Here is a 26,393-nt window from a genome sequence, read left to right on the forward strand (position 1 = left end):
TGGAGGCAGCCCACCAAAGTGTGTGATGGTCAGGTGAAGGAATTCTCACCAGGAGCTCATGGAGACTCAGTGAGAATCTCCTCAGTACAGAACGCGGCCTCTTGTGGAGGGAAGCTAGCCAGAGTCAGTAGAGAATCCTTTCTACTGTCCCTCGTCTAGTGACAGTATTTGGTCTGAAGCCTCCAATATGTTAGTCAATGTTAGTCACACAGACTGATCCTGGACTGTCACAGTACTGCCATGGGGTCAGCTGTGTGGCTTACACAAGAGAAGGAAAGCGGCTCCCCACCCTCCTAGGGCAGTGGGCTCATTCACCCCCCAGTCCCTGCTCTAAACAGGAACTGCACCTTGATACCTTTGGGCTCCCTGCCTAGCAGGCAGGCAGCAGTCTTGGGAGCTGGAGAGGCTTGGATTCTACAAACACTCCCCTTCCTCAACCACACAGCACTGTGGACAATAGCAGCCTCGCACAGAGCCACACAAGCAATAAAAATATGTTTAATGATCCAAGATTCTGTAAGACACACTGATAGACCCAGAATTGGGTGGAATATGGCATCCTAGCACTTGCTGCTGGCCTAAGGTTGGTGGAAGGGACCTCCCATGGTGGAGTCAATTCCAACCTCACAGGTGCCTCAGTGCCCTATCTCCATGGAAACCAGTCTGGCACTGGCATGGGGCCCTAGGGAGCCTGCACTAACAGCTCTTGAGAGAGATTTCCCATTAGAGACAACCACAGGTGCCCTCCCCAACCCAAAGCTGTTGCCATTCCTCCCCTTACAGAGACAGCAATGGAGTGACTGACTATAGATAAATCAAAGCAGGTCGGTGTGTACCTCCTACTGAGGAGGAAGGGGCAGCTAGAGCCACCTCGAGCTCAGAACTCTGCCAAGAGCCTCAGGTGGCCTGGACTTCGGGAGAGCTGCTGTTACCCCTACTTTCTGTTACTGCTGAGACAGAAAGAGAAAAGGGCAGGTTTTTAGGTTGCTCCTCCCCACTGGAGCTTCTCAGTGCTGAGAACACAAGAGGTGGAAACTTGAGGAGCAGGTACACGCAGTCCCTACAGCTCTGATGTTTGAAGGATATGGGGTCCACACTCCTTCCCGACCTGCCAGGACAAACTCTTGGATTGGGGTGGGGAAAAGACCATACAAAACAACGTTGACTGGTACAACAGCTGCTCCTGGCCAGTGCATGATGGAGGGCCTCCACATTTGGCTGGCCTAGTAGAAATTGGGCAAAACAAGGACCCAACGGCTCTTGGGGGCAGTAAATGGAACTCAGAACAGAGTCTACAGATTCCAGAGGGAATGCCTGAGCCCAAAGCCTGCCACTCTGGCAAGTACTAAGCACTGCCCTGCCCTTGAGCAGCTGCTTGGAAGGCTGACTCTTGGTGGTATCGGTTCTCAGGCAGCAGAGTTCCACAGGAATGCGTCCTCTAAGGTCCCAATAGAGCTCCTTGGGAATGGGGAAGAGCCCATCTCCCTTAAGACCAGGGACAACAGACCTAGTTCCTTTCCAAGAGGCAGAAGGAACCAGACACTGGGCCCTGCCATAAGCAACAGGACAGTCATCGGTGGAAACCCTAAGGACCTAGAGGATTGTGACTCTGGATAAAGGAAAGGACATCCTCCTTGGACAGCTTGTCTGGATCCTGAGACTTCTGGGAGTCACGCATGTGGAAGCCATCTCCCCACTCCCAGAAGAGCCGGCTGTAGTAGCAGGTACTATAAAGGAGTGGGGGAGGGAGCCATCAGAGTGCTGTACGTAGGCGGTCAGACACAACCACTAGCACATCCCTGGCTAGGTGCATTTACACTGGGCTCTGTCAGTGACTCGAGCTGAGAGACGCCCCTACAGCATGTAAAGGACTCCACCCAGTAGGCCCCAGTCCCTCCCGTGCCTCCAAGAACTAACGTTTGCTGCCACAGCCTCCATCCAGCTAGACTACTGGTGTTCCTAGCTCACCTGTTCCACTGAGGTCAGCATTAGCCGCCTACAGAAACAAGTGCTGGTGGCTAACTGAGATCCTATTGGAGAGCTGTGGAAGTTCATGTCCAGTAGCATCTGACAACATGTCTTGAGGAACACCTGGACCCTTGAGTCATAAGGAGCAAGCTTCCTGCACCATGTTCCTCCAAACTCTCTGACAGGTTCCCCTCTACCACCTAGCCAGTCAGCTCTCTAGCCAGGCTCTGGACTCAGGTCTATACTTGGGGCAGCTTCTTTCTGCATGGCAGCGATGGGTTTTAAGCCAATGTGGGGGCTACTTACTGAAAGGGGGCAATGGATTCTGCAGGGAGTATAAAGAAGGACTGCTTGATTTTCTTATTGTAGAAGAACTTCCTGTTGGTGCTCTTGCTGAATCCCATGGTCCATGGCTCTGAGGGAGAAGAGGGCAAGCACTCAGGACAGTACCCATGGGACGGGTCTGGGTCTGGCCAAGGATGCCCATTCTTCCTTTCCCCTGCTATTTCCCCCAGCTTTCAATGGCCCAACTCAAATGGGTCAAGAGGATGGCATTTTATAACTTCCCTAAGGCCTATTCTGGTCCTCACCACTATGAGGGTAACATCTCCAGCCTATAGGGGGACATAGTGGAGAGGCCATGCTTGCCTGCTGAGAATACCATATGGGCAGTTACCATTTCATCTCTCCCTGCCCCCAGCCAAGGGCCAGAACAGGCCCAGTTTGGGGGTGTTTCCAACAGGTACCTCAGAAATTGCCAGCTGACTGCTGTCCACCTCAACAGAGAGGTCTGAGTCAGTCACTCAGTGCCTACCTCTCACAGTCCTGACGATGTGGATGCCCGTGGGCACAAAGTGTCGGTCGTCCCGCCCCGTGTAGCTGAGCTTCGGAGTGCCACCAGAGCCTTTGATGAGCTTCATCTCTAACCTGAGCTCCCCAATCGGATGAGCATCCAGCAGACGCATGCACAAGGGACAGAGTTGGGCATGCTGATGTTAGTCTCCAGTAACTCACAGAGACACTAACTCCACTATCTGTCCTGGCTTGTCAGAAGAAGCCAAAACACAAATCCTTAAGCATGCTGCTCTGACCACACTACGGAGAGCACAGGCTCCGCACTCCCAGTCAAGCAGAGGACTCCTTTAGAGTTCTCTCACAGTGGGACCCATCTGCTCAGTGTGGTAGGCACACTGAACAGATATAAAACTCATCCTTGCCCTCTGCCCACTCCAGGCTCATCTGTGAGCTGGGATTTAGGGTTTCAAGCAGCTTGCATCATCTGCTCCCAACTGTCAGTACTGATTTTGCCCACACTTCTGCTTGACAAAGTTGCCTTGTTTCCTTCCTGATGCTGAGCTAGCTCACAGCTGGGACTCCCCACCATGTCGGTGAGAGGGTGTGTGTGTGGGGTGGTAAATAGTAAGGGGGGGGGGTTAAGTAGTGCCAGGGCCAGCTCTAGCTCTGTAACCCACCCTGCAGAGAAAATGAGTCTTGACTCAGCTTACATCCCACCACCAACCTAAAGCATATGGGCGAGTACTCACCTGACAAAAATCTTCTCCATCTCTTCCAGCCGGTATACCTCCTTCACCCTGTGAGCAGAGTAGGTGACAGAGCTTCCTGGGATATGCTTGTGAAAGGCATAGGAAGGTCCTAGGCCTGCCCTTGTCCTCAGACCCTCCCTGCAGCCAGCAGCCTACAAAGATGAGGCGGCTGAGCCTGTGGCACTGCTATCCTACAGCCTGCCTAGGTTTCAGGGTTACCACATAGACCCCTGGGACTGCAGCAGTAGATGGGATTCAGCAATACATCCTGAAAACAGGAGGGTTAAAAGGAAAAATGTTGCAGGCACATTTCTCGAACAACACCCTTAACCTCAAGTAACCTTCACTGACACTACAGGCCACACGTCCTGGCTCAATCTACATCGATGTTAGTCTTCCCAAAGCTTAGTTCTTCTCACTAGCCCCGGTAGTCCTAATCTTCTTGCAGGCACAGACCCTATACAGGGTATAGGACTCTAGTCTGAGGCCCAGCCCTCCACATCTGGGGGCACCAAACCTGCCTTGGGAACAGCTCCTAAGTTGCCTGTTGAAACCAGTAGGCGGGACACCACACAGCACAGGTACAGCTCACTTTGAGACTGCCCTGCCTCCTCAACGCTGGATTCAATTCTAAGTTTCTTGATGAGCACAACCAATACTTGTATGCTATGTAGGAAGAAGCACCTGACCCTCCAGTGCTGTAACATCCTCTGACCTGGAGAAGATGGCTGCTCCATCTCCCCTCTCTCCTCCTGCCTGCAACTCTCATCCTAATGCTTACTGTTGACAGGGCTTTCTCCTCAAGCACCAAGTTTCATAGTCAAATCCCCATACCATGCAGTCAGTCGGCTAAGGATGCTCAAATGTAAATGGGTGACTCACAGGGCAGACATGTGCATCTCAAATTAGGAAACCGTAACCCGTCCTACCACCGAACCCTGTCATGCCACATAGAACAGAGGTAAGCAACAGAAAGGCACAACTGCCAGGGCTCTGGGAGAATCACATACTCACCTGATAGGATTCATGTCCGGTCGACTGGGCTTAGAAACTGCTTTCACAAATTTCTCAGCAAGCTGAATTCTATAATCCAAATATAAACCTTAGAGGCAAGCCAGGGACCTCACCTGTGCTAAGGCATTTCCACCAGAGAGATAAGAGGACCCAGACCTACACAAACCATCCAAGTGGCAGCATTCATGTCCCCCAGAGCCCAATGTGTCCTCTGGATTCTGACCTCTGGTTTTCCTAAAGTGTCCTTCCACTCACTGTTCAGTCATCTCCAGGAGGGCTTCAAGTGTTACAGTGCACACATGCTCTGTCGCCCTAGCCCAGGTAGACCAAACTGACATCACCCACACTCTGGCCATAATTTTTAGAAGAAACCCTCTTTAGACAAGATTACCCTTGTTTAATCTTTACACAAAAATGACCTCAATAATCTAAGCAACTGTGGCATTTTGCAACGTGCTAGAATCTGACAACTGAGGCCCACATCTCAGCAAATTGCAAGGCCAACTGGTCTTTCCTCCTGTCTTTGGGCCCAACCTGTTGTGGACATGAGTCATCCCGCCCTCCCTGCCCTAGGGCCCAGGCACACCGCTGGTTGAAGTGCTGCTCTCGGACATCACTGCCATTCAGCACCAGGACATCAAGGATGTGGATTGCACTGATCTTCCGCTGGGCCTTCCCCTATAACGACAAGCATGCTGTCCGTTGGGCAGGTACTAGCTTCTGGCCTACTCTGCCTACCCGTGTGTGCCATGCTGGTCTTCAACCACCTGTAGCTAAGCTGGGAAAAGGTTGCATCTAGCCTCACTGCCAGCTGGTCCTGAGCAAAGGCTAGATTGAGCTTGAGAGGTTTTAGGGATGGGAGCCCTCGTGAGCCTCAAATCCAGTGAGACTGCTGCCATGCTTGCTCTAGTCAGAGCTAGCTTCCCACTGTGGCCTCTTCACATGGAGTGTTCTGAATGTCATACCTATTCTGCAATAACTCAAAGCTCCCCCAAAAATGGCAGATCTCTTCTTTCCTAAGGGATTCCTGGTTATAAACTAAATTGACTACTAAGAACATTTAGTAAGATCAAAGGACTGAAGACAGGTTTTCTGAGTCTGCTCCCTCCCAGCAGCTGCCACAGTGCAAGGCAACTGTGTTAGAGGAGATTACTCTACCACACCATGAAACCAAATAAGGTGAAAAGCTAGTCTTCACAGGACCCCAATTCTCCTGCCTCAGGGCCATCTGGGAACAGAAACCCTTCTGACCTCCCCTTTTAGTTCATGCACAATCTCCACACAGAGCAGTGTGTCCCGGGGCAGTTCTGTCTTGAGGTCCAGCTTCACCCAGCGGTCTGACTGGCGGCCATCCCACGTGTAGATCTGGGACTTCTGCAGGCAGAGAGGAGGAGGCATGGAGACTAAGGAATGGGAGTGTCTGTCCCCACAGGAGCTTTTGTAACTTGGCAGCTACAAGCAGACAAAGGCTGGCTAATTCAGTAGCAAATGTCTCAGGGAGACGAGTTTTGTGACACTTTTCCACCTGCAACCGGCAAAAGGCCTTCATCTGGTTCAGTACATGCGGAGGTTAGGATTACAGGAAGAAGAGAAAGCAAGAGGAGAGCAAGGCAAAGTGTGGACACAAAGAAGTGACTGAGGAAAAGTCAACTACATGGCAAGATGTAGGGTCGGAGAGTGCAAAGGCTGCCTAGTCAAGGAAGAGGTGAAGCTAACAGGCCTGTCATCCCTCCCTGCATTAGCCCCCAGTAGCCCAGAAGAAGAAAAGGGGTGTCTTCCTGACAGGAAATGAATGGCAGGGGTGGGACTACAGAGACCTGGCCACTCAGGATCAGCCAGATGACCTACTAGCTCTGCATCTCAAGAAAAGCAACAGCCTTCCCTACAGCCAGGCAAGGTTAGGCAGTGGGAGAGAGACAAGTACATGAAGACACAAAAGCATGACTGAGTGACTCACACTTGGTAAGTCTCGGCAGGAAAGGGAGTAAGGTTTGAGGAAGACCTCTTTGATGCCAATGGAATGAACACATCCAGTGTGGCCAGAAGCTTCTACATCTCTACAGAGGGCACTGCCACCACCCCAAGCCAACAGGATGCCAGCTGCCAACTTACCCCCAAGCCCAGGAGGAATTTCTGCTCACTGCCAGACACCATGCAACGATACTCCAACACAGGACGGATCTTCTCCAGGGTTTTGGCAGTAAGCAGTGTGGGTTTGTAGCTGAAGATATTGATGTCAGTGTCCTGTGGCATAGATCAGAGAAAACACTGCTGGCAGACCTGAGAGACCAGGGGTCATCTGCACCCTCTTCTCTACCTAACCAATCACTAAGTAGTATCTCTTCCCATCCATTGAAAGTGTCCCTTTAGGACCTTGTAGGAGAAGCTAGGAAAGGAAGAACAAAGTACAAATGGATTTACCAGAGCTACAGGGATGTCACCAGGATAGAGTAGCCACACATTCAGTGGCATGTAAAGCAAGGATTCTCCAGCAGCTGGCTTGAGAGCAGAGAAGTGACCTCTCTACCCCATTCAGAAAAATCTTGAACCTTATTCTTTAGTCTTTGACCCTTACAAAACCAACACAGTGACCACAACTAGGCCAGCCTGAAGTGATGCCCTGGACACAGTGACCATGACTGGGCCAGCCTGAAATGATGCCCTGGAAAAGCTTGAGGCTGGTGGCAGAAAAACTCAAGACTAGGTCACTAAACACAGGATGGACAAGATGGCCAGGCCAGACTCAATGTGGCTGCTTTATAGTCCCCCTGCCTCAGATCATCCCACAATCCCTATCTCCTCTGTAGACAAAGCCCTTATGATATTTTAAAGAACAGGTAACAAATTCAAAGCCTCTTTTTACAATACGTTTAGAGCTCTCTGAAAATGTAGTTTAACGATAAAGGATCCTAACAGATCTTGGTAAAAAGAGAACTCAGTAACTAAGATAGATTGACTAAAATAACCTTTTCCTACTTTATAGAGTAGATGAAGAGAGGATATAAATAAAAGGAGTTAGGTATTAGCATTTGCTATTCATAAAAAGAACAGTTAAGATACTTTCTGTTTGTCTAGAGCACTTTAAATACTGCTAGCCCAAAATCAAGCTGTCATATAATGAACACGTTTGTTTTGGAGGAAACAGTCTTTGGATTCTTTGGAGTTATAGGAGTGATAATAAGAATAAAATCTGTTCTATTTATACTTTCTAATTGTGACTGAACTTATAACCCCAGACATGTAATAAAAAAAAAAAAATCAAGCACATATCCATACACAAAATGATACAATCTGTACTTCTCGGATAATCATTAGTCTGCTTTTGCTAGTGAAACTGGTATAAATAAATAAACAACCTGATTGCTAGTCAGTCAGTGCTACAAGATTCCCTTGACCACCATACCTGACTCACTTCTCCCCTGAGACTCCTTATCTCCTCTCGGGCTACCCTGTCAGTGGCTGGGGCTGGACCCCAGCAGCCAGCACCCCCTTTGGTAGCAGGATGCTGTTGCCAACCTTGATGAGCTCTTGGGAAACCCAACATACCATAGCTCACTGGGGAGTCTAGACTACCCTTTTAGGTCCAAGGCCAACACTTCTCGATCCTTATAGAAGCCAGGGTGACACTGTCCACCCTAGAGAAAAGGCCTCTTACGTGTTACCATATGAGTCAGATTTACCTTGATTAATTCAAAAAACTTGAATTTTGGGTCTGAAGAGGAAGGAGCAACTCGAGCCCGGTCTGGGATCTGGAAGGAGATAGCAAAGGGCTTTGTAAGTGTGTGTGCCTAGAACCTGTCTGTGTGTCCGTGTTGCACATGTGTGTGCCTGGTGTCTGCTGAGGCCAGAAGAGGGCATCAGATTTGGAGTTACAGGCAGTTGAGAGCTACCGTGTAGGTGCTGCAAACTCAGGTCCTCTGGAAGAGCAGAGTGCTCTGAGCTGCTGAGCCATCTCTCCAGCCTGGCTTTGGTTTCTAAGTACCCTGTGGACACACTATGTGCAGAAATGGATTCAGGCTAGGGAAGAAGAAATGGCATGCAAGCAGATATGCCTGGCAAGGGAGCTGGCAAGGGACCTGTCAGGGTACTTGGTCAACACAATCCAAACCAAATCCTCTCCTCTCCATATGGGGCCATCAGGGTAAAATGCAGCCTACCTAGAACCTGTCTTCTTTTGACCTAGCTGCTGGCCAAGCTGTCAGAGAGCCAAAGAGGTAACTTGCAACATGCCAAGGAGCTGGGCACCATTTCAGGTTGAGGAGTGGGGAATTAAGGTGACAATCCTGTTGTTAATTACAGCCTCCTGGCCTCAAGTAACAATGGGTTGCTTACCTCCCACAGCTGGAGGCATTCTTTCCGAATCTCTGCCTGCCTAGGCTCACTCAAGGTCCTGGGGACAAAGGCAGAGCAAGATGAAAACCTTCTATGACCTAAGGAAGCATGCCTGCAACAGTGAACATTGGAGTACGCAGGACTGGCCTCCAAAGGCAGCTGAGAATTTATAGACTGAAATCACTGCCCTTCCATGGACTAGAGCCAGCACCACCTGGATGCCAGCATCCCCTATTCCCGCCCTTCCCGCCACCCACCAGCACATTCTGATTTCTTCTTTGTTCTCTTTGTCACTATGCTGCTATTCCACAAGGCAAAACGAACCCACAAGAGTGGCTTTTAAATCACTGTTAAATAAATGGAGTTGAGTGTCACCGGGCAGTGGTGGCACATGCTTTTAATGCCAGTCCTCAGGCACCAGAGGCAGGCAGATGATCTCTGAGTATGAGGACAGCCAGCACTACACAGGGAAATTCTGTAATCTGTCTCAGAAAAACAAAAAACAAAAAGGAAGAGAAAAGAAAAGAGAAAAGGAAAGAGAAAGAGCTGGTGGGAAAAGCCAGGGGCCTCCGCTGAGACCAGTGACTATGCAGCACTCACGTGTCCTGTACAAACGCGTGGATCTTGGCCAGAGCTTTGATCTGTAGGCTGCAGTAGCTAGGAAAAAACAAACCACACATTGCCATTAGCATAGATATGCAGCCAGAGCAGAGGCCACCTGTGTGTGAGGAAGTCACTGGTCAGTTAAGTGGGCCCACCCAGCAGTTATATGGGCCTAAAGACAGCAGAACAGAGCTGAGCCAAATTCAGGAGACACTCAGAATAAAAGTCCTACTGAAAAGAAGATTCTTATCCTACCCTCAGAGAACTGACTACACAACAACAAAGCCCATCCCCAGTACCTGAATAAATGCTGGGCAAGCACTGGCGACTCACCTGTAATCTCAGCACTCCGGAGGTAGAGACAGGACCCCCAGAGCAAGCCGGCCAGCTGGACTAGGTAAGTTTTGTGAGCTCTAGGGTCAAATGAGAGGCCCTCCCTCAATACATAAGGTGAAGAGCACCTGATGTCAACCTCTGGCCTCTTGAAAACAACCAGAGGAAATGACACAAGAAAAGAATGACAAAGCCAACAGTGGGGGCTGGAGTGGCTCAATGGTTAAGCACCCAAATCAAATGGCTCACAACCACTGGGAACTACAGTTTGGGGTTGGAGTGGGGTGTCTAATGCCTCTGGCTTCTATGGGCAATGCCACTCATGTGCATAGACAGATAAAAACAAAGAGGAAAGAAAATATGTTAAAAAAGCTTAAGAGTGAGCCTCCCATCAGAAGAAAGGGAAGGAAGAGGTGTGGAATGGTATATCTTTACAGTGGTAAAAGAAAAATTCCATATCCAATTCAAATGTTCCTCAAAAATAAAAGACATGCTTTTCTGTGGTATTTTATACATTGTTTCTTGAGTTAGGGTCTCACTATGTAGCCCTGCCTGTCCGGGAAAGTACAGAAATCCTCCTGCCTCTGCCTTCTAAATGCTGGGATTATTGGTGCACACCATGATGCCTAAAAAAATGCAGTTTTAAACAAACAAAAGCCGAAGAGATTGTCTCTAAAATAAAATCTGTAGGCTAAAATGGAATGATTGCAAATAGGAACATGGTGCTCCAGGAGGGAAGCTAGAACATTTGGAAGTCAGTGTGTCAGGAACTACCAAGGACTGATAAGACACTGTGACCCTAGCGCTCAGGATGGTCACTGAGGCAGGAGGATAACAAGTTCTAACCAGCCAAAGCTACAGAGAGCATGCAAACTGAGACTTTTTGGAGAGAAAATGAATCATTCACCAAAAAAAAAAGCCTAATTGGATTTTATTATCAAAATTTTAAGGTTTGAGATAGCCAACCTGGAAAGGAAATAAAATTATCTCACTTCACAGACGACATACCACTGGAACAAGATAGAAAGCCTAGAGATACACACTCATTTACTACTGTTTATCAGCATTGCTGATGAAGTAGCAGGAGAGTTTTGGAAAGTGTGCCAAGACTATTTAATAGAGAAAGGACAGTCTGAAAGATTGGGAAAAAATTGATTAATGCCATATCCAAAAAATAAATAAAAATAAAATATCTCAACACATGGGCTAAACTTATAAAATTTACAAGAAAACACAGGGAGAAGCCTCACACTAGAAATACAATAATAAGAAATATGAGTACACCAGGCCCCACTGAGTTTACAAACTTCTGTGCCGAGGACATAATACAGTGAAAAGAAAATACAGACCAGGAAACAGTATTTCACATTCGAGTCTAGTAAGATATGCCCAAAATACATGGATAGCCCTTTAATTCAGTATTTATTTAAAAACAAAAAAACCTAACACGTATGGCTTACTAGTCAAGAATGTACACTTGAGTGGCTGGGTGGGGTGGCATACACTTTAAATCCCAGCACTTGGGAGGCAGCAGCAGGTAAACCTCTGAGTTCGAGGCCAACCTGGCCTACAGAACAAGTTCTAGGAGAGCCAGGGCTACAAAGAAAAACCTTGTCTTGAAAAACCAAAAACCACACCATTCTTGCAGAGAAGTCAGGTTCAGCTCCCAGCACCCATGTGGGGTGGCTCACAGCTGCCTGTAACTGCAGCCCTGGGTGACGATGGAGGATGGGGGGTCTATCAATTAAAGGAGGAGGAGAACATAGCTTTCCACCACCCACTGGAAGAACCTGTGAACAAAGGTTTGGGCTCTTACAAACCACACTCTACACTTGCTTCCCATGCATCTCCGGCCTTTAGGCAAGGGTCTGTCTTCACAAGGCCCCAAACACAGCCTTTTGAAGCTCTACTGACTAAGGAACCAGGCCTGCCTCCGTCCACAGGCTCTCTTTTCACTGTTGGTCCCAGGTTCCTGTGGGCAGGACTGTGGAGCCAGGGACCCACCTGCCTCCTTGGAGCAGGACAGACTAATAGAAAAGAGGAGCCCAAAAGTAACCCAAAGTCCTAGAATGCTGCAGAAGCAGCTGCGCAAGCCCAGACAACAGAATGTCCCAAGTGCAGTAGGTCCTGCATCCTGTTCAACCCCAGCGGAAGCAGGAGACACAGCCAGAAGGCTTACCTCTCATTAGACCGTGTCATGTAGTCATTAAACTCATGGTCTCCTTTGATCACCGTCAAGGGAACTACCAGGTTGACATCAGACTCGGTGTTCCGAAGCTGGTTGAGTTTAATATTCACAGAGAAGAGGTACTCCCGAACATCATCTATGCCCACCTTCAGACCTTTGCACACCACATACCTGCAGGAGAGACGCTGTCATTCCACGGAGCAAGAGCCTTCTCCCCGCACACTCCCTCACCCCACCACTGGAGTCACAGAGCTCCACAGTCTTTCTAGTCAACCTTTTAAGTCTGGGTTCAAAGGGCAACACATACTGTGCCTTTAAAAATGTCACCTCAAGTCCTTCCTTTTCATACAAATTGGTGGCATATGCCTTAAGTCCTGCTTGGGAGGCACAGGCAATTAGATATCTTATGTTCAAGGCCAGCCCGGTCTATGTAGTAAGTTCCAGGCCAGCCTCAAAATAAAATATATAAAATCTTTTCTTTATATGTGAGACTGGATGTCCATCTATGAGGTATTCCTGACTGTCCTGTACCAACAGACATGACTTGGAGAAGCTGTTACAGATGGAATGGATCAAAGTCTCCACCAAAGTCTGCACTTTAACAGGCTACCTGACAGTTCAGATCAGCCCTGTTTTCTTTTAACCTCTAACCTGTGGGCACCTGATGTCTGCCTCAGCTCTGTATGGCCAGCCCTTTGCCTCGTCCCAGCCTAGACCCTCTATTAATAGTCACACTCTTCCTGGGCCAACATGAGAATCCCAGATGCAAGTATGGTAAACACAGCCGAGGAGGTGGCAGTCTGGACAACCTGAAGACCACTAAGACCAAGGACCCTGGCTTCTATCAGAGAATCACATCTCCAAAGTCAAGGTTCTTAAGTTTGAGAGTTCATGCCAGACAGAAGCACAGGGTTTGCGGCTGATGGCTGAGTAACCAGCTGACTGACAGGGAGGAAGTCTTACCGCTCTGAGTTGGCAGGCCTGCTGGTGATAGGCTTGAAGAGACACACGCGTTCAAAGCAGCAGTACAGGAGGTAAATGAGGCCCACACTGAATGGTGTGAAGAGGTCAAAGGTTTTGCAGACAAAGTGGCCCCCTGGATTGGAGACAAAATGCCCAGGGTAATCAGTGGCTACTGCCGGATTGGGGGAGGTCACCACTGGCAATAAAGACAACAAGCCAAAGGTAATTTATGAAACAACTGCTGCAGACAGCGTTTGGGGGAGGGGGGTGTCTCTTGCCTTTCCCTCCCTGTGTTCCTCCTCTGGTCACCAGCCACCTGACAAGGTTTCTTTCTCCTATTTTTCTTTCTTTCTTAACCAGTCCCTGTCCGTGCTCTTGTCAACTACAAGCAGGGCCTCGGTGGGTCCTTGGTGAGGAGAGAGCTGCGGAACATCACCTGTGCGGACGACAGACAGGGCCATGAGGAACTGGCACAGCAGGAGCTGCTTGCTGAGGATCTCCTGCAGGTTCTCCTGCCCCTCCACAGAGAAGCCCTGGAACGAGAGAGGACACAGGCCTGAGCTCACCGCCCAGCTCAGCTTCCTCAGAGTAGTGTGGTCAGTTCCTGCTCTATCATTCCTAAACCACAGAACCAAGTCTGCTTTTCCAAAGAATGGTCCAGAAAACTTTAAATTCCACATGGGAACCCAGGGACAAGTAAGGCAGAAGAGAGGCAAGATACTCGCTTTATCACTGGCCAACCAAGAGACAGAAAAATGTTTAAGTCCTAAGAAGACCGGAGTAACATTAGGTAAATATTCTGCTGTGCTCTGAAGGTCCTCTGAAGGTCCCAGGCCTGACAAAGATTTGACCAAGGATTTCCTTACACTAACCACTACTCTGCCTTGGCTGTGGACCCTTCCTCCCAGCTGGCACACTCTCAGGCCAGGGTTTGCTCCAAGAATGCATGCTGCGATTCCCAGAGCAGCTCCTTCAGCAGAGCTGCCAGCCATTAAGCACGCTTACAGCCAAGGGAAGGCGGCAGGCAATTGGGAGAAAGGACTGCTCTTAATGGGCACAGCTTCAGTTTAACAAAGTGAGAAGTTCTGGAAACCAGGTACACAACAGACCGAATAGACAAACTACTAAACTCAGGACAAACCATGTTGCATGTTATAACTGCAGCAGAGAGCAAGAATGCTAGCTTTTGTTAAGATGCTCCCATAGGCCAGATCTCACTGATGCAGTCCTATAAAAGGAATGTTAACCATTGTCTCCCAGACTTAAAGATGTTTTTCAAAATCCACGTTTGTTTTAGAGCTAATTAGGAATTCAAAACCATAGCCAGGCATGGTGGCACACGCCTATCATTCTAGCACGTGGGAGGCAGCAGCCAGAGGATCAGGAGTCAAGGCCAACTTTATCTTACAGAAAGTCTGAGGCCAGTCTGAGCTATTTTGAGACACTGACTAAAAAAAAGAAATTTTAAAAATAAGAGAAAGGAAAAGATAGAGATAGGAGGAGGAGTGGGAATATATTCAATGTACAATATATATAAAGCTGTATGAAAATATCCTGTGCAATACATTACTATATACAATGAACATTTAAAATAAGTAACAAAAATAAATCAAAAGGCCAGGCCAGCCCTCCTGCTACCACAGCAGAAGATCCTTGCGCTTGCCACGCTGCTGTCTGCTGCAGTAAAGGCAGAAAAGGCAGACTGGCAGACCCCATAAATCTGCTCAACAGGCACAGCCCCTTCCTCTTAGCCTGTCCATCTGCTGCCCCTACTGTGTACAGGCTTCAGGGAGCCAGGGCATCCTCAGGTCCCTCTAACACTCTGCCTTCTTCCACAGACACACACACACACACACACACACACACACACACACACACACACACACACACAACTTGAAAGGCTCTTCTGGACTCCAGCTATATGATCCTATAGCAAATGGCATCCTGTGAGTCCTTTCTCCCAGAGCAGCTCACATGAGAGGGCTCCCCTGGGGTGTGAGATTACAGGATGAGGGGGCCTTTGTTGAACAATATAGCTGCACCCCATGTAGCTGCTCAGGTAGAGCCTTGAACCCTCACTTTAGCTAGCCAAGGCCTCCATAGATTCTGTGCTGCTGCGGCTACTGCTTAAGTGTCCATCAGTGCATGTGCGGCTCAGAGGCCACCTGCAGACAGCCTCCAACAGCAACAACCCAGATGACAAGTGCTGGGAGGCAATGTGCTTCCCATTCAGTTCTGCCTAGCTGACTGCGGCTGGGCTCCACCCTTCGTCAGCCCCTCAGCAACTTCAGGCCTTTGTGTTAGCAAAGTGAGCCCAAGCAAATGTGTTGACAATAGGAGAATCTTTACAAAAATTGTAGGAAAATGTATAAAATAAATAAAATGTGCGTCCCTACTATCTGAACATTGAGTTCAGATACCATTTACTAGGTCAGCTAGAGAGCAAACTAAAGCATTTTTCAAAGGTTACAGGGGGCGAGGGTGGGGGCCCTCAGCAGAGCCCTTACTAAGGATGCCCAGGCCAAGCACAACAAACAAAACAAACCTCTAAATTCACAATGCATCCGTAAAGCATCTTTACAGAGGCCATCACCTACCCCATCTGCCATCAAAAAGTGGACGCCCTTGCGATCTGTGTTGTCCAGGACAAAATTCCGAAATGCATTGATGTTCTCTGGGCGGGTGATGTCTCCATCTCCATCGACCCCACCCTCACCTGATGGGACACGAGAATCCTGTGAGTTTATCTGCTTCCAGGAGCTCTGAGAATCAGGACCATCCTGCCTATGCCGATAGGCCAGAAGCCACAGTTCAAAGAGAACTGACTAGCCTAAAGTTACCAAGTGAAGCAGAGAATTTTGATTTTCAAAGCACTTATATTTAAAAACCAGTATTAGCCAGGCATGGGGGCTCAGGCCTACAGGTATTGACCAGGCTGAAGCAGGAACACTGCCCATACATTTAAGGCCAGTCTGGGCTACACAGGGAGTTTTATGTTGGCCTAGAATACAAAGTGAGACCCCCATCTCAAAACACTAAATCCTAGCACTTGGGAGGCTGAAGCAGGTGGAGGATCTCGATGAGTTGAGGCCAGCCTAATCTACACAGTTGAGTTCCAGGCTAGCCAGGGTTAGACAGAAAAACCCTGTGTCAAAACAAACAAACAAGCAAACAAACAAAATAAAACCAAACCATGAGAAAAAAAACCAATGACCTCCGTAAGAACTGTCAGGAAAGAATTCAGGACTTGCTGACACATCACAGTCTGTTTTCAGGGCAGAGGAACTGCTGTAGCTGCCGAGCTGCCTGCTAGTAAGTTCAGTTCACACCAACACACAGGGCTGCAGCCAGGTTACGATCTGATTGTTAGTAACTGCCAGTTTTCAGCTAGGAATCAGGCAGTCTCATTACCCCCATCACCACACAAGCTCCACCATCCTGCAAGGAGGAACTGTACGGCTTTGATGAGTTTAAGCAGGCCTGTGGTCTAAACAAACAAACAAGCAAACAAGCAAACAGATACTTGAGAGGGATCTACGACCCTCATGCCAGGGTCTGTGAACCCTGGCTAATAGACTAGGAAGAGCACATGTAGCAACAGCTTTGGCCTTGAAGTCCCCAAGGAAGCAGCACTCATAGTTCTAGTCCCCGCCCTTTTCAGTGTCCCTACCATAGTAGGGCTCGAAGAGCTCACTGGAGGCTGAGTAGAAGTCCTCCAGCTTGAAGTCGTTGGGGCCCTTCAGAGTCATCCCAAAGCCCTTTGCGTGCCACTTCTTCCTCCACAGCACGTACTCGGAGAAGCCACCCGGGCCTGCACACACATCAGCGAAGTACAGAAGGTCAATATCCGACTCCTTCAGCAGTGGCTTCTGAAAGAGAGGTGGGAGAAAAGGAGACAGGGAAACAGGTGGTTCAGTGAGGGAAAGAAAGGAGAACTCAAGAGAGAGGAGGCAAAAAACCAGAAGCACTTATCAGCAAACATATCCACTACTCCTGCCCACCCAGCCAGAGCACACACAACATCTTCCTCGGTCACCACTGCCCGCTGCAGCTTCCTCACCCAAAATACCCTCAGCACCTTTCCCACACCCAGGCCAACTCAGACTCCTCAGACAAGCACCTCTGTGGCTATCTAAGTGATATCTCCACGTCTCAGGGTTGTTCCTCACCATACTGTGCCTTGCTTGTATGCTGGTGAGCGGAACACTGCAGACAGAAACCCTGACACAAAGCTGGCTCGGGGTCTAGGAGGCCTGAGCATTAGATGGCGGCTCTCTCTCAGCAGCCCGTCTGGTGGCTGGAGCATGACCCACCTCCTAGCTTCAAGGGCCCGCCCTCCTACAGAGCAGCCTCCATCTTCCCTCCCTGTCCTTCTCCCCTGCTGTCCTTCGGTTGCCTTTATTTTGGAGTAAACTTATACTTAGATAGAAGTTACCAACAGAGTGCAGAGTTTCTGTGCTTTTCATGTAGCTGCCAGTTTTACTGACAATCTGCATAACCATGGTATGTTTGTCAGAACTAAGAAACCAGGATTAGTGCACCACTACTGAAGTAAACGCCAGACTTCAGATTTCACTGGCACCCTTTTGCTGTCGAGCACGGCACACCACGAGTTTCCCCATCTACCCTCCTTTGCCCAGTGCATGTTGGGAGCTGCTGAGGCAGGCAGAGGACTCGTTAGTCTAGCAGCAGTAGTCTTTGGGGCCCCTCAGAGCCCCCATGCCATGTTAGGACTGATGAGACAAAAAAAAAAAAAAACAAAAAAACAAAAAACCACTTGACTTTCTATTAATAGTATTTTTTCTTTCTCCTTTTTTTATGGGAGGAGGATTGTTAGGTGGGGGGCAGTTTGAGACAGGGTTTCTCTGTGTAGCCCTGGCTGTCTAGGAACTTGCTTTGTAGACCAGTCTGGACTCAGAGACCCGCCTGCCTCTGCCTCCCACGTGCTAAGGTTAAAGGCATGCTCCACCTGCAGCAGCCTGGCTAGTGACAGTATCTGTCCATCTCAGGTCACTGACCCGAGCACCGGTCAGCAGCAGGTGCTTCAGCTTTACACATGCCACCCTGGGCCAGCACAGTAACCCACCACTGTCTATAGTAGAGACACAAATCACCTGCATAGGTGACACTAAGACAATGAACTGTAAGAGTGGGTGACCACAGAAGCCCAGAGCTAGCCTGGGTCTGTGATTCCTTCCTGCCTGAGGACGACCTCAGTCTTCCTTTTCTACAGGCTGGACAAAGGTGGCACACTGTCCAGGACTGCACAACTGCTAGATAAAGAGCAGAACGCGTGAAGTTCTAGGAAAATGACACCTGTATTTGCAACCCTGTCACTCTTAGGTGTCAAGGGCTAGCAAGTGAGCACATCTCTGGAGAAAGTGGCTGTGGCAAAAGTAAAGCTCGCCAACCCTTAACAAGCCCACCCAGCAGCACCAGAGCCTGCCAGCTCTTTCCCAGCCTGCTCCTACTCTACCCCAGGATTCAGGAATGGGTTCTGAAGATCCATCCTTCACTCCTGTATTGGGATTCCAGTCGGCAGCACTGTGCGGTCAGCAGAGTGGGTCTGAGGCAGGGTCCTAAGTTTAAGCACTATATGAACACTGCGTAGAAGAAAACAGTGTGTCTCAGCACAGGTGCCTTAGCCCTAGGCTCCAGCCTCTCTGGCCAAAGAGAAGGCAGGAAGCTCAAGGGCTCAAAGTAGCTCCATAAGGTGCCTAAGTATGACCTCATCCTGTGAGTTCAAAACCAGTGGCTTGTAGGTGTGTGCTACTGTTCACATGCCATCCAGCACTTGGGAGGCTGAGGCAGGAGGATTATTGTGAACTCAAGGATAGTCTGTAAGTTCTTGGCTCTGCCACTCCCTCACTGTGCAGTCGAGGACAAGCACATATCTGAAGCTATTAAGCTCAATTGTTCAATTATAAATTGGGATGATGCAGGTATTTCTCTAGGCTGCTGTAGGGTTAAATAATGCAACCTGTGGCAAAAATCTTTCTGAACTACAAACTAGCCACAGATATAAGGTAGCATTATATTCAACTAGATCAACTTCCTTAGAGTCAAAACTCTAGGCATTTGGGTATTCTTCTCCTCTATCTGCCAAGTGCCGTATTACTCATAAAGTGGGCCCTGTCCAACTCTCTAGTGCTACTCACAAGACCGAAAGGGAACACCCACATTCACTGCCTTCCATCACACGTTACAGACAGGTTTCTCTCAGATAAATAAAATCCTTAGCACAAAATCCTCCTCTCTCCTTCTCTATGCCCCAAGCTTCTACTTTTCTAATACTTAGGCAATAATTTGTCTGACCTAAAACATCAGGCCCCAGTGTGCCTATGCTCTGGCCACTCCCATGTCTGCTGGCAATGGCTCCCTGAGAACACACTAGGCTTGGCTTTTACTCAGGTCCTCAGGGAAAATGGAGATGAAAAAGAAGAACACACTGTACATTAGAGAGAAACCACTTTTTGCATTGGAAGTGCAAAGACACACCTCTGAGAGGGCAATTCTCCCTGGCTACCATCCATCAGTTCAGGTCAAGAAGCTGCCTGAAGCTGTCCAAGCATGCAGCATTTCCCTATGTGATGAGCACCCACCTGGACCTGAATGGTACAGTCCTGGTGGTGCCTACACTTCATTCTCATGACAGCAAAAGACAATAACCAGACTCCAGCTGCTGAGGGCATACACATTCAAAAGCCCAGATGATGCTGTGGCTTCTATCAGCTTAACAGAGCTCCTCTGCTAGGCAGGGGCTTTAAAGGAAATCACTGGGAGCTCAGAAAATCAAATCAACATTGTATCAACCTAATTTTCTTGAGATGCTAATTCCAAGAGTCTTTGTGCTGCTGCCTGCTGGTCCTGGAAGACAGGGAGGGAGCCCTGGGAAAGCAAATGAGTAAAGGCCAGAGGGTCTATGCGCCAGTGTTTACCAGCACGGAACAAGTACTTACACAGGTAGAGCTGAAACACCAAAGAACTTGGAAATAAGTTCCTCTTGCTGGTGGGTAGGAAAGGGGGGCAGGGTCTAGAAGAATGAGGGTTTGTGAAGCAGAAACAGGTTTGGGGACAGCTAGCTCCTGGCCCTGACACTATAAAGGAAACCAACTTTCTAGGAGTGGGTAAAAACGCATTGACCCCAAAGGGAATTCTAGAATGAAATTTCCCTTTTTGCTTTCTCTATCACTATGGAGGGCTGACGTTCAGAGAAATGAGATGTAGCAGAGCAGAAAATCATTTTGCTCTACCGCATCTAGGGAAAGGCCAAGCCTCAGAATTGCGATCCCACAGAGCTTGTTCAGAACAGCAGAAAGAAAAAATGACCCTGCTGAAATCACAGACCTTTAGGGCCTGGCACACTGGGCCACTCCTGGGACTACGAAGCACTGAAGGACTCTCTCTATGTGGGGAAACACATCACTATCAACAGCAGGAACACACTCGCACTGAATGCGAGTGGATCTCCAGGCTCCCCAAGCTTAAATGCACTTGACACCACAAAATCTCACCCCAGAAGAGTCCAGGGGATTTGTGAACATACGATCAAACACAAAATCCATGTTAGCCATCTTCATTGCTGCCCTGTAACAAAGCAAGATGGAAAAGCACGGGTCAATCCCAGGATATAGAAAACGAAGACTCAAATCAAAGGCGGAGCTGTGCAACTGGGAAGGGGGAGTCCAGCCAACCTGTTAAGGAAGAAGACGCCTCGGATCATCTCATAGGGATTGGCTCTGGTGCGCGCTCGCCGCATCTCCTCCCCATCCAGGATGTCAAACACACTCTGCCAAAAGAGGAGAAGATTCTAGAGCAAGTTCCATCCGAGGCCCTCTGGGGTACGACCAGGGTCTCTGCCCGCCAAGGAACTGGGTTCCTAATGTATCACAGCTCTGAAACTGCCAGTTGTGTAACCCTGACAAGTTGCTCAATCTCTCGGACCCTCAATTACCTCAGCTGTAAAGTGGTAAGGCCCCAGTGAAGCAGGTGCCTGGCTTGTGGTTAAGTGGTTAAAAGCCCCCCTGCTACACAGAAAGCCAACTCTATGCCCAGCTAATCAAGCCTCATAGCAAACTGTTTCCCCATGACGCCACAACCTACAAGGGACTGAAGTCTCAGCATTCAGCTCCACTGACTGGAACTCAAGTCTTAAAAAACAGGCTGGGAGCCAGGCGGTGGTGGCGCACGCCTTTGATCCCAGCACTTGGGAGGCAGAGGCAGGTGGATTTCTGAGTTCGAGGCCAGCCTGGTCTACAGAGTGGGTTCCAGGACAGCCAGGGCTACACAGAGAAACCCTGTCTCGAAAAACAAAAAAAAAAAAAAAAAAAAAAAAAAAACCAAAAAAACAGGCTGGGTGGTGGTGCACACCATTAATCCCAGCACCCAAAGGCAGAGGCAGGCAAATCTCTGAGTTCGAAGCCAGCCTGGTCTACAGAGTGGGTTCTGAGACAGCCTGGGCTACACAGAGAAACCCTGTCTCAGAAAGCCAAAACAAACAAACAAGCAAGCAAGCAAATAGACTTAAAAACAAATTAAGACCAAGGTCTCCTGTGTGCAAGCACACACAGACAGACAGACAGACAGACAGACAGACACACACACACACACACACACACCGGCTTTTTAACTCTCCTCTCCAACTTCCCCTCTAGAAACAGACATCCTCACCTCACTTGAGATATGGTTGCCTATGGATAAATTCCCAACCCTGTCTGCTCAAAGAGCTCTGTGAGGTAGCTTTTTCTAACCCACTTCCTTCTCAGAGTGTACCAGGTGTGTGCTTCCTGACCCACACCAGGTCAGAGGATGTAAGCGGAAGCTAACACCCAAGTGCTGCTATACACTCACTTCACTTAACACTCAACCACCGGAAGTACTTCTCCAATTTTACAGAGAAGACACTCGGAGACACCCAAGCTACTAGCCCAAGGTCACACAGCAAAACACTGTAGAAATGAGGCTTAAATACTGATTTGATACTACAAAATGATTCCAAACTTTCCTTTCACCAGGCCCCTTAGGTATTAGAAGTTTAGTGGGGTCTTTGCTGACTGCTACCACATGGACAACACAACAGTCCAAGGCCAGAGAGTTACCAGAAAAACACTACTTTGGACATAAGTAATACATACCATATATACATTCCCATCTCCAGAAAAAACTTAAACACCACACTCCCACAAAACAAAACAAAAACCCACCAAGAAAAAGGCCCTTGCCCCAGCTGCAGGCTGTCCACCTGGGCCAGCCTTACACTTCACTCACCTTACACTTCAGCATACTGTGCAGCAGCTCTTCCCCACAGAATTCTGTTTCATCTTCAATAACCATCTTTCTCTGTGGGGAGAGGACAATCACAAATACTGACCCAGTGTAACTGTTTACTGGAGAGTAGGAGATTAGGGTTCTGAGTGCTCTCGGAGCAAGAGGGGACTTAACTCCCTGCCAAGAATCAGCAATCCTTGAGGGCACAAAGAGACAGTCCCCAATCCCTCTGGCTGTGCTCCAGATGGCAGTGAGATGAAGCAGTCTATTGGGAGCTCTGGGTGGAACACCATATGGTCACAGCACGCGCAAATGCTGAGGCTGGAAAGAGCACACAGGAGGAGCTACACAAGCTGTCTGCCCCTAGAGCACAGGCAGAGGACGGGGCTCCCCCACATACAAGCCTGTGCTTCATCTAGTAAGCACATGAGCAGAAATGCCGGGTACTAGGCACTGACTTGCAAGCTTTACAGAAGACAAGGACCCAACTAGCCCTCGTGGGAAGCCAAGTCTAGCCCAGCCCATCCAAGCATCACCTCAAAGACAGCATCAAAAGTTTTGGGGTTCCAAAGGTTCCCCCCCACCACGGGGTATGTATACGTATGCGTGTATGTGAAGGTACATTCATGCCATGGTATGATGCTTGTAAGGTTCAGAGGGCAATCTCAGTTGGCTCTCTGCAGCAAATCATGTGGAATCCGGGAATCAGACTCACTTCATCAGGCTGCATACAAGTGCCTTTACCTACTGAGCCATCTCACTGGCCTGATGTCACATTTTATACCTCTCAAAGTCTCTGAGGGAGCTGAGGGTATATATAGTTCAGGATAGAATACTTGTCTAGTATGCATAACTTCAATCCCTGACACTCTAAAAACAAACAAAACCTCCCAAGAGCTATTGTTTATATGAAGTAGATAGCAGCTTATTAAAAGAAATCAAAACTGAGATTCTTAAATGTTCATTACTTCAAAAGAGTCGTGTGTTAAATCGTTTTATTGAAAATAACCTTATTTTCACCGGGCGATGGTGGCGCACGCCTTTAATCCCAGCACTTGGGAGGCAGAGGCAGGCGGATTTCTGAATTCCAGGCCAGCCTGATCTACAGAGTGAGTTCCAGGACAGCCAGGACTACACAGAGAAACCCTGTCTCAAAAACACAAAAAACAAAACAAAACAAAAACAAAAACCAGAAAATAACCTTATTTTCAAAGCCAAGTTTACTCCTGGACACTATTCAGTGTGTAGCTCAGACAAGGAAGAACCAGTCTCCTGCCTTGCTTCTGCATCTTAACCAGCTGTTGAAGGCAGGCACTGGTCTCTGGAAAACCCCTTTAGACACATGGAGACAATCGGGGGTCGTGAAGGCAGTGGTAACCCTAGGGCACTCCTGAGGTCACCCTACCCCTCGACACCACACTGAGTGGTGGCCACTCCGGTCACTTTCAGTTTTCTAGAATGACAGTAAACAAATGCCTTTGCTGACAATGCCCTTGTCACTCTGAGGACAGAATGCTGTCCCTTCCTCCCTGAACAAGGCCTAGCAGTGAGTAGAGAATGCACGGACACAGCACAGGTGACTCCTAAGGCACCCACAGGGAAGGCAGGGGTAACTGTTTCTATTTTCCAGGTGTCATGCCACACCTCCTGGGGCACACTTGTGACATGGTCTGCACATTTCTCTAACTGCAGTAAGCACACACCAGACTCAAGGGAAGAACAGCAGAGACAGAGATGGGGACATCTTCAGGAAAGCCTACCTTCCCCACGACCATCCAGTCACTCATTTCCCGAGAGTCAGGAATTTCAGTGGTACATTCTGGAAACCAGGACACCTGCTCACAGGCATTGGGCTAAACAACAAAAAGAGGCAGAGAAGTGAGATAAGTTAGGCCTTTAGGATTCTGCCCAACTCACCAGGGTTTCCCCAAAACGACTCAGGCAGAGGGACTCAGACAGGCTGAGAAGGGCCTAAGTTGGTGATATGAAATACAAGTGGTCAGACATGAGAAATCAAAGCTAGAATTCTGAAGCATAGCTCAAACTCTGCTTCAAATCCTTTAGAAAGTCTCTGGATCATCAGGGTTTCTCTCATCTGTGTCAGTGTTACTTAACGACTGCCTGTTGTGTGTAAACACTCAACTGCAGAGTGGCGTAAAAGTCCTTGACTTAAGGTGTTTAATAAGAGACTGAGGACAGAGAAATAACTAGGCAGTGTCACATAAATACAACTGTCCTAAAGTCTTTCGGGTTTGCTCACAAAATAACCCAGGAACCAGCAGACTGTCCCCCCAACACCGACCGCAGGAGAGCAGATCACCTCTAATGGCTGCATCCTCTTAGCCTTTTGGGTACTTTCCTGCACAGACCTGAGCGGGTTCTTACCTGGCCCTACACTGATGCTCCTTACAGAGCTTTTCAAGAGTGATGCCCTTTACAGCACACGGTTGAGGCTGGTCAGAGGTGGGGACCCAATATACATCAGTCTCTGAATAGCTGTCCAGTGAGTCCAGGACTAGAACACTGAGGATGCCACCCAGTAGCTAACCTGTGTGGCAGCTGAGCAAACTGCTGCACCGGCAAGAGTTACCGTTGAAAACTGAGGCAATGAAATTAAAGGTAATATTACATGCTCTGAAAGGCATAAAATGGTATCACAATGCAAAGTCCTGGGGCAAGGCAACCACTATCAAGACAAAAAGTTAAAAAGGAAAATTACCGCAGCCTTTATGCATGGATCGATAGTGAGGTATGGTTTCTTCTCCCGGTCAAATCCACACCTTTAAGCACAAATGCAAACTATACACTGTACATGACAAGAAAGCCAAACACACATTGGACATCCATCCCTTTGTTGAGTGAAAACAGAACCAATCTCCTTATGGAAGCCTGCACATTAAGACTAGTCAGGGCGTGGATTTGCCTGAGACATGAACCCTTGAATATGTGGGCTCCGGGAGCCGCTGAGCGCTCTCCGTGCTGGCGCCCAGCCAGCCTCGTCTACCTTAAGGAAGCAGCTACCAACTGACTGCGGCCAAGGCCTTCTTTCTTTACCAGCAGCGGGAAAAGTCCATCATGGTCAATGGCAACTGCAATAGCTGTGTCACAAAACAGGGATTTTTATAGACTATCTCCTTAAAAAGCAATTCTTACAACTGACTTTCATACTTCACATTTAACAGAGTGTATTTACGTTCTGCCCCATGAAAGGATCAGAGCCACTACCAACTTGTTCCACACAAAAGAAGGTAAGAAAAGCACTCGGTCTTTCTAAGGCCACAGGCGGCATGTAGCCACAACTATGAATCTTCACCCAGTTCCACACTGTTGCATCCACAGCTACGACGCAACAGGGCAGGCCCACCGTGAAGCTGTTAGGTCAGGGTCAGTAAGAATCGGAAAAGTCTCAGTACATTTTCTCCATACACAGCTCAGGGGCCTCCCTTCCCTGAGACGTCACAAGTAGCACAGCAGTTTCCCAGCATCCAGAGCCACTACTCTCTAACTACAACCACCATGCTGTGGTCAGACAACTGTGCTGGTCCCTAACCTCAACTCCGTAGTGCTCAGATGACTGCTGCTTTTACCTTGACACCTCAAACCCTTGAGGAATAAGGTAAAAATAGGTAAAACTTCAACACTATTGTGCATAACAAAGAAAAAGCCTCTCTTCGGCCTGGAGATATGGCTTGGTGCTAAGTGCTTTCCTGGAATGTGTAACATCTGAAGTTTGATTCTCAACCCTGCACAAGTTTCTTTGTCTCAATAAATACAATCAAGTAATAAACAATTAAGCTACCCGCCCAGCAGGAGAGCAGCACACAAGCAAACACCTGCTCAGGACCTGGCTGACACCTGTGAGGACAGAGTCTCAGAGGCTCCTACAGTGTCCTGCACACGGTGGGGCAAGAGGTGCTCACCTGCCTGGCCAGCCCTGCTAGCAGAGAGCTCGTAGCTTGTGAGGGCTACGAGGAACATCCCACTTAGCCTGGAAAGGGCTCTGTGTAGCCAGTCTCCCTCTACCATACTCTGTCTCCTAGCCTTAGTCCTAGAGGGCAGAACAAGCTGCTGCCTTGGCATGCTGCTCCAAGGTTCTTGTCTGTCTCAGCCATGGTTTCTACTGCTGTGATGAAACACCATGACCAAGATGCAATTGAGAAGGAAGTGTTGACTCGGCTTAC

General features: G+C 48.6%; 1 protein-coding gene across 1 annotated transcript in view; it reads right to left on the minus strand.

Annotated features, from left to right (window-relative positions):
• Positions 1 to 482: 482 nt before the first annotated feature.
• Positions 483 to 26,393, minus strand: part of Cmtr1 (cap methyltransferase 1) — a 41,309-nt gene continuing 15,398 nt past the window's right edge. Inside the window, exons 5-24 of the mRNA XM_034524140.2 lie at positions 23,973 to 24,065; positions 22,213 to 22,284; positions 20,640 to 20,734; positions 20,460 to 20,532; positions 16,616 to 16,814; positions 15,543 to 15,661; positions 13,382 to 13,478; positions 12,946 to 13,078; positions 11,974 to 12,153; positions 9,459 to 9,515; positions 8,859 to 8,916; positions 8,207 to 8,275; positions 6,639 to 6,770; positions 5,778 to 5,900; positions 5,113 to 5,204; positions 4,527 to 4,595; positions 3,513 to 3,560; positions 2,783 to 2,895; positions 2,275 to 2,383; positions 483 to 1,727 (exon numbers count right to left, since the gene is read on the minus strand). Of these exons, the coding sequence (XP_034380031.1) occupies positions 1,586 to 1,727; positions 2,275 to 2,383; positions 2,783 to 2,895; positions 3,513 to 3,560; positions 4,527 to 4,595; positions 5,113 to 5,204; positions 5,778 to 5,900; positions 6,639 to 6,770; positions 8,207 to 8,275; positions 8,859 to 8,916; positions 9,459 to 9,515; positions 11,974 to 12,153; positions 12,946 to 13,078; positions 13,382 to 13,478; positions 15,543 to 15,661; positions 16,616 to 16,814; positions 20,460 to 20,532; positions 20,640 to 20,734; positions 22,213 to 22,284; positions 23,973 to 24,065 (2,073 nt within the window). The 3' untranslated portion in view covers positions 483 to 1,585. The remainder of the gene's footprint in view (positions 1,728 to 2,274; positions 2,384 to 2,782; positions 2,896 to 3,512; positions 3,561 to 4,526; positions 4,596 to 5,112; positions 5,205 to 5,777; positions 5,901 to 6,638; positions 6,771 to 8,206; positions 8,276 to 8,858; positions 8,917 to 9,458; positions 9,516 to 11,973; positions 12,154 to 12,945; positions 13,079 to 13,381; positions 13,479 to 15,542; positions 15,662 to 16,615; positions 16,815 to 20,459; positions 20,533 to 20,639; positions 20,735 to 22,212; positions 22,285 to 23,972; positions 24,066 to 26,393) is intronic.

Source organism: Arvicanthis niloticus, chromosome 20 (genome assembly GCF_011762505.2).
Source record: "Arvicanthis niloticus isolate mArvNil1 chromosome 20, mArvNil1.pat.X, whole genome shotgun sequence".
NCBI lineage: Eukaryota > Metazoa > Chordata > Mammalia > Rodentia > Muridae > Arvicanthis > Arvicanthis niloticus.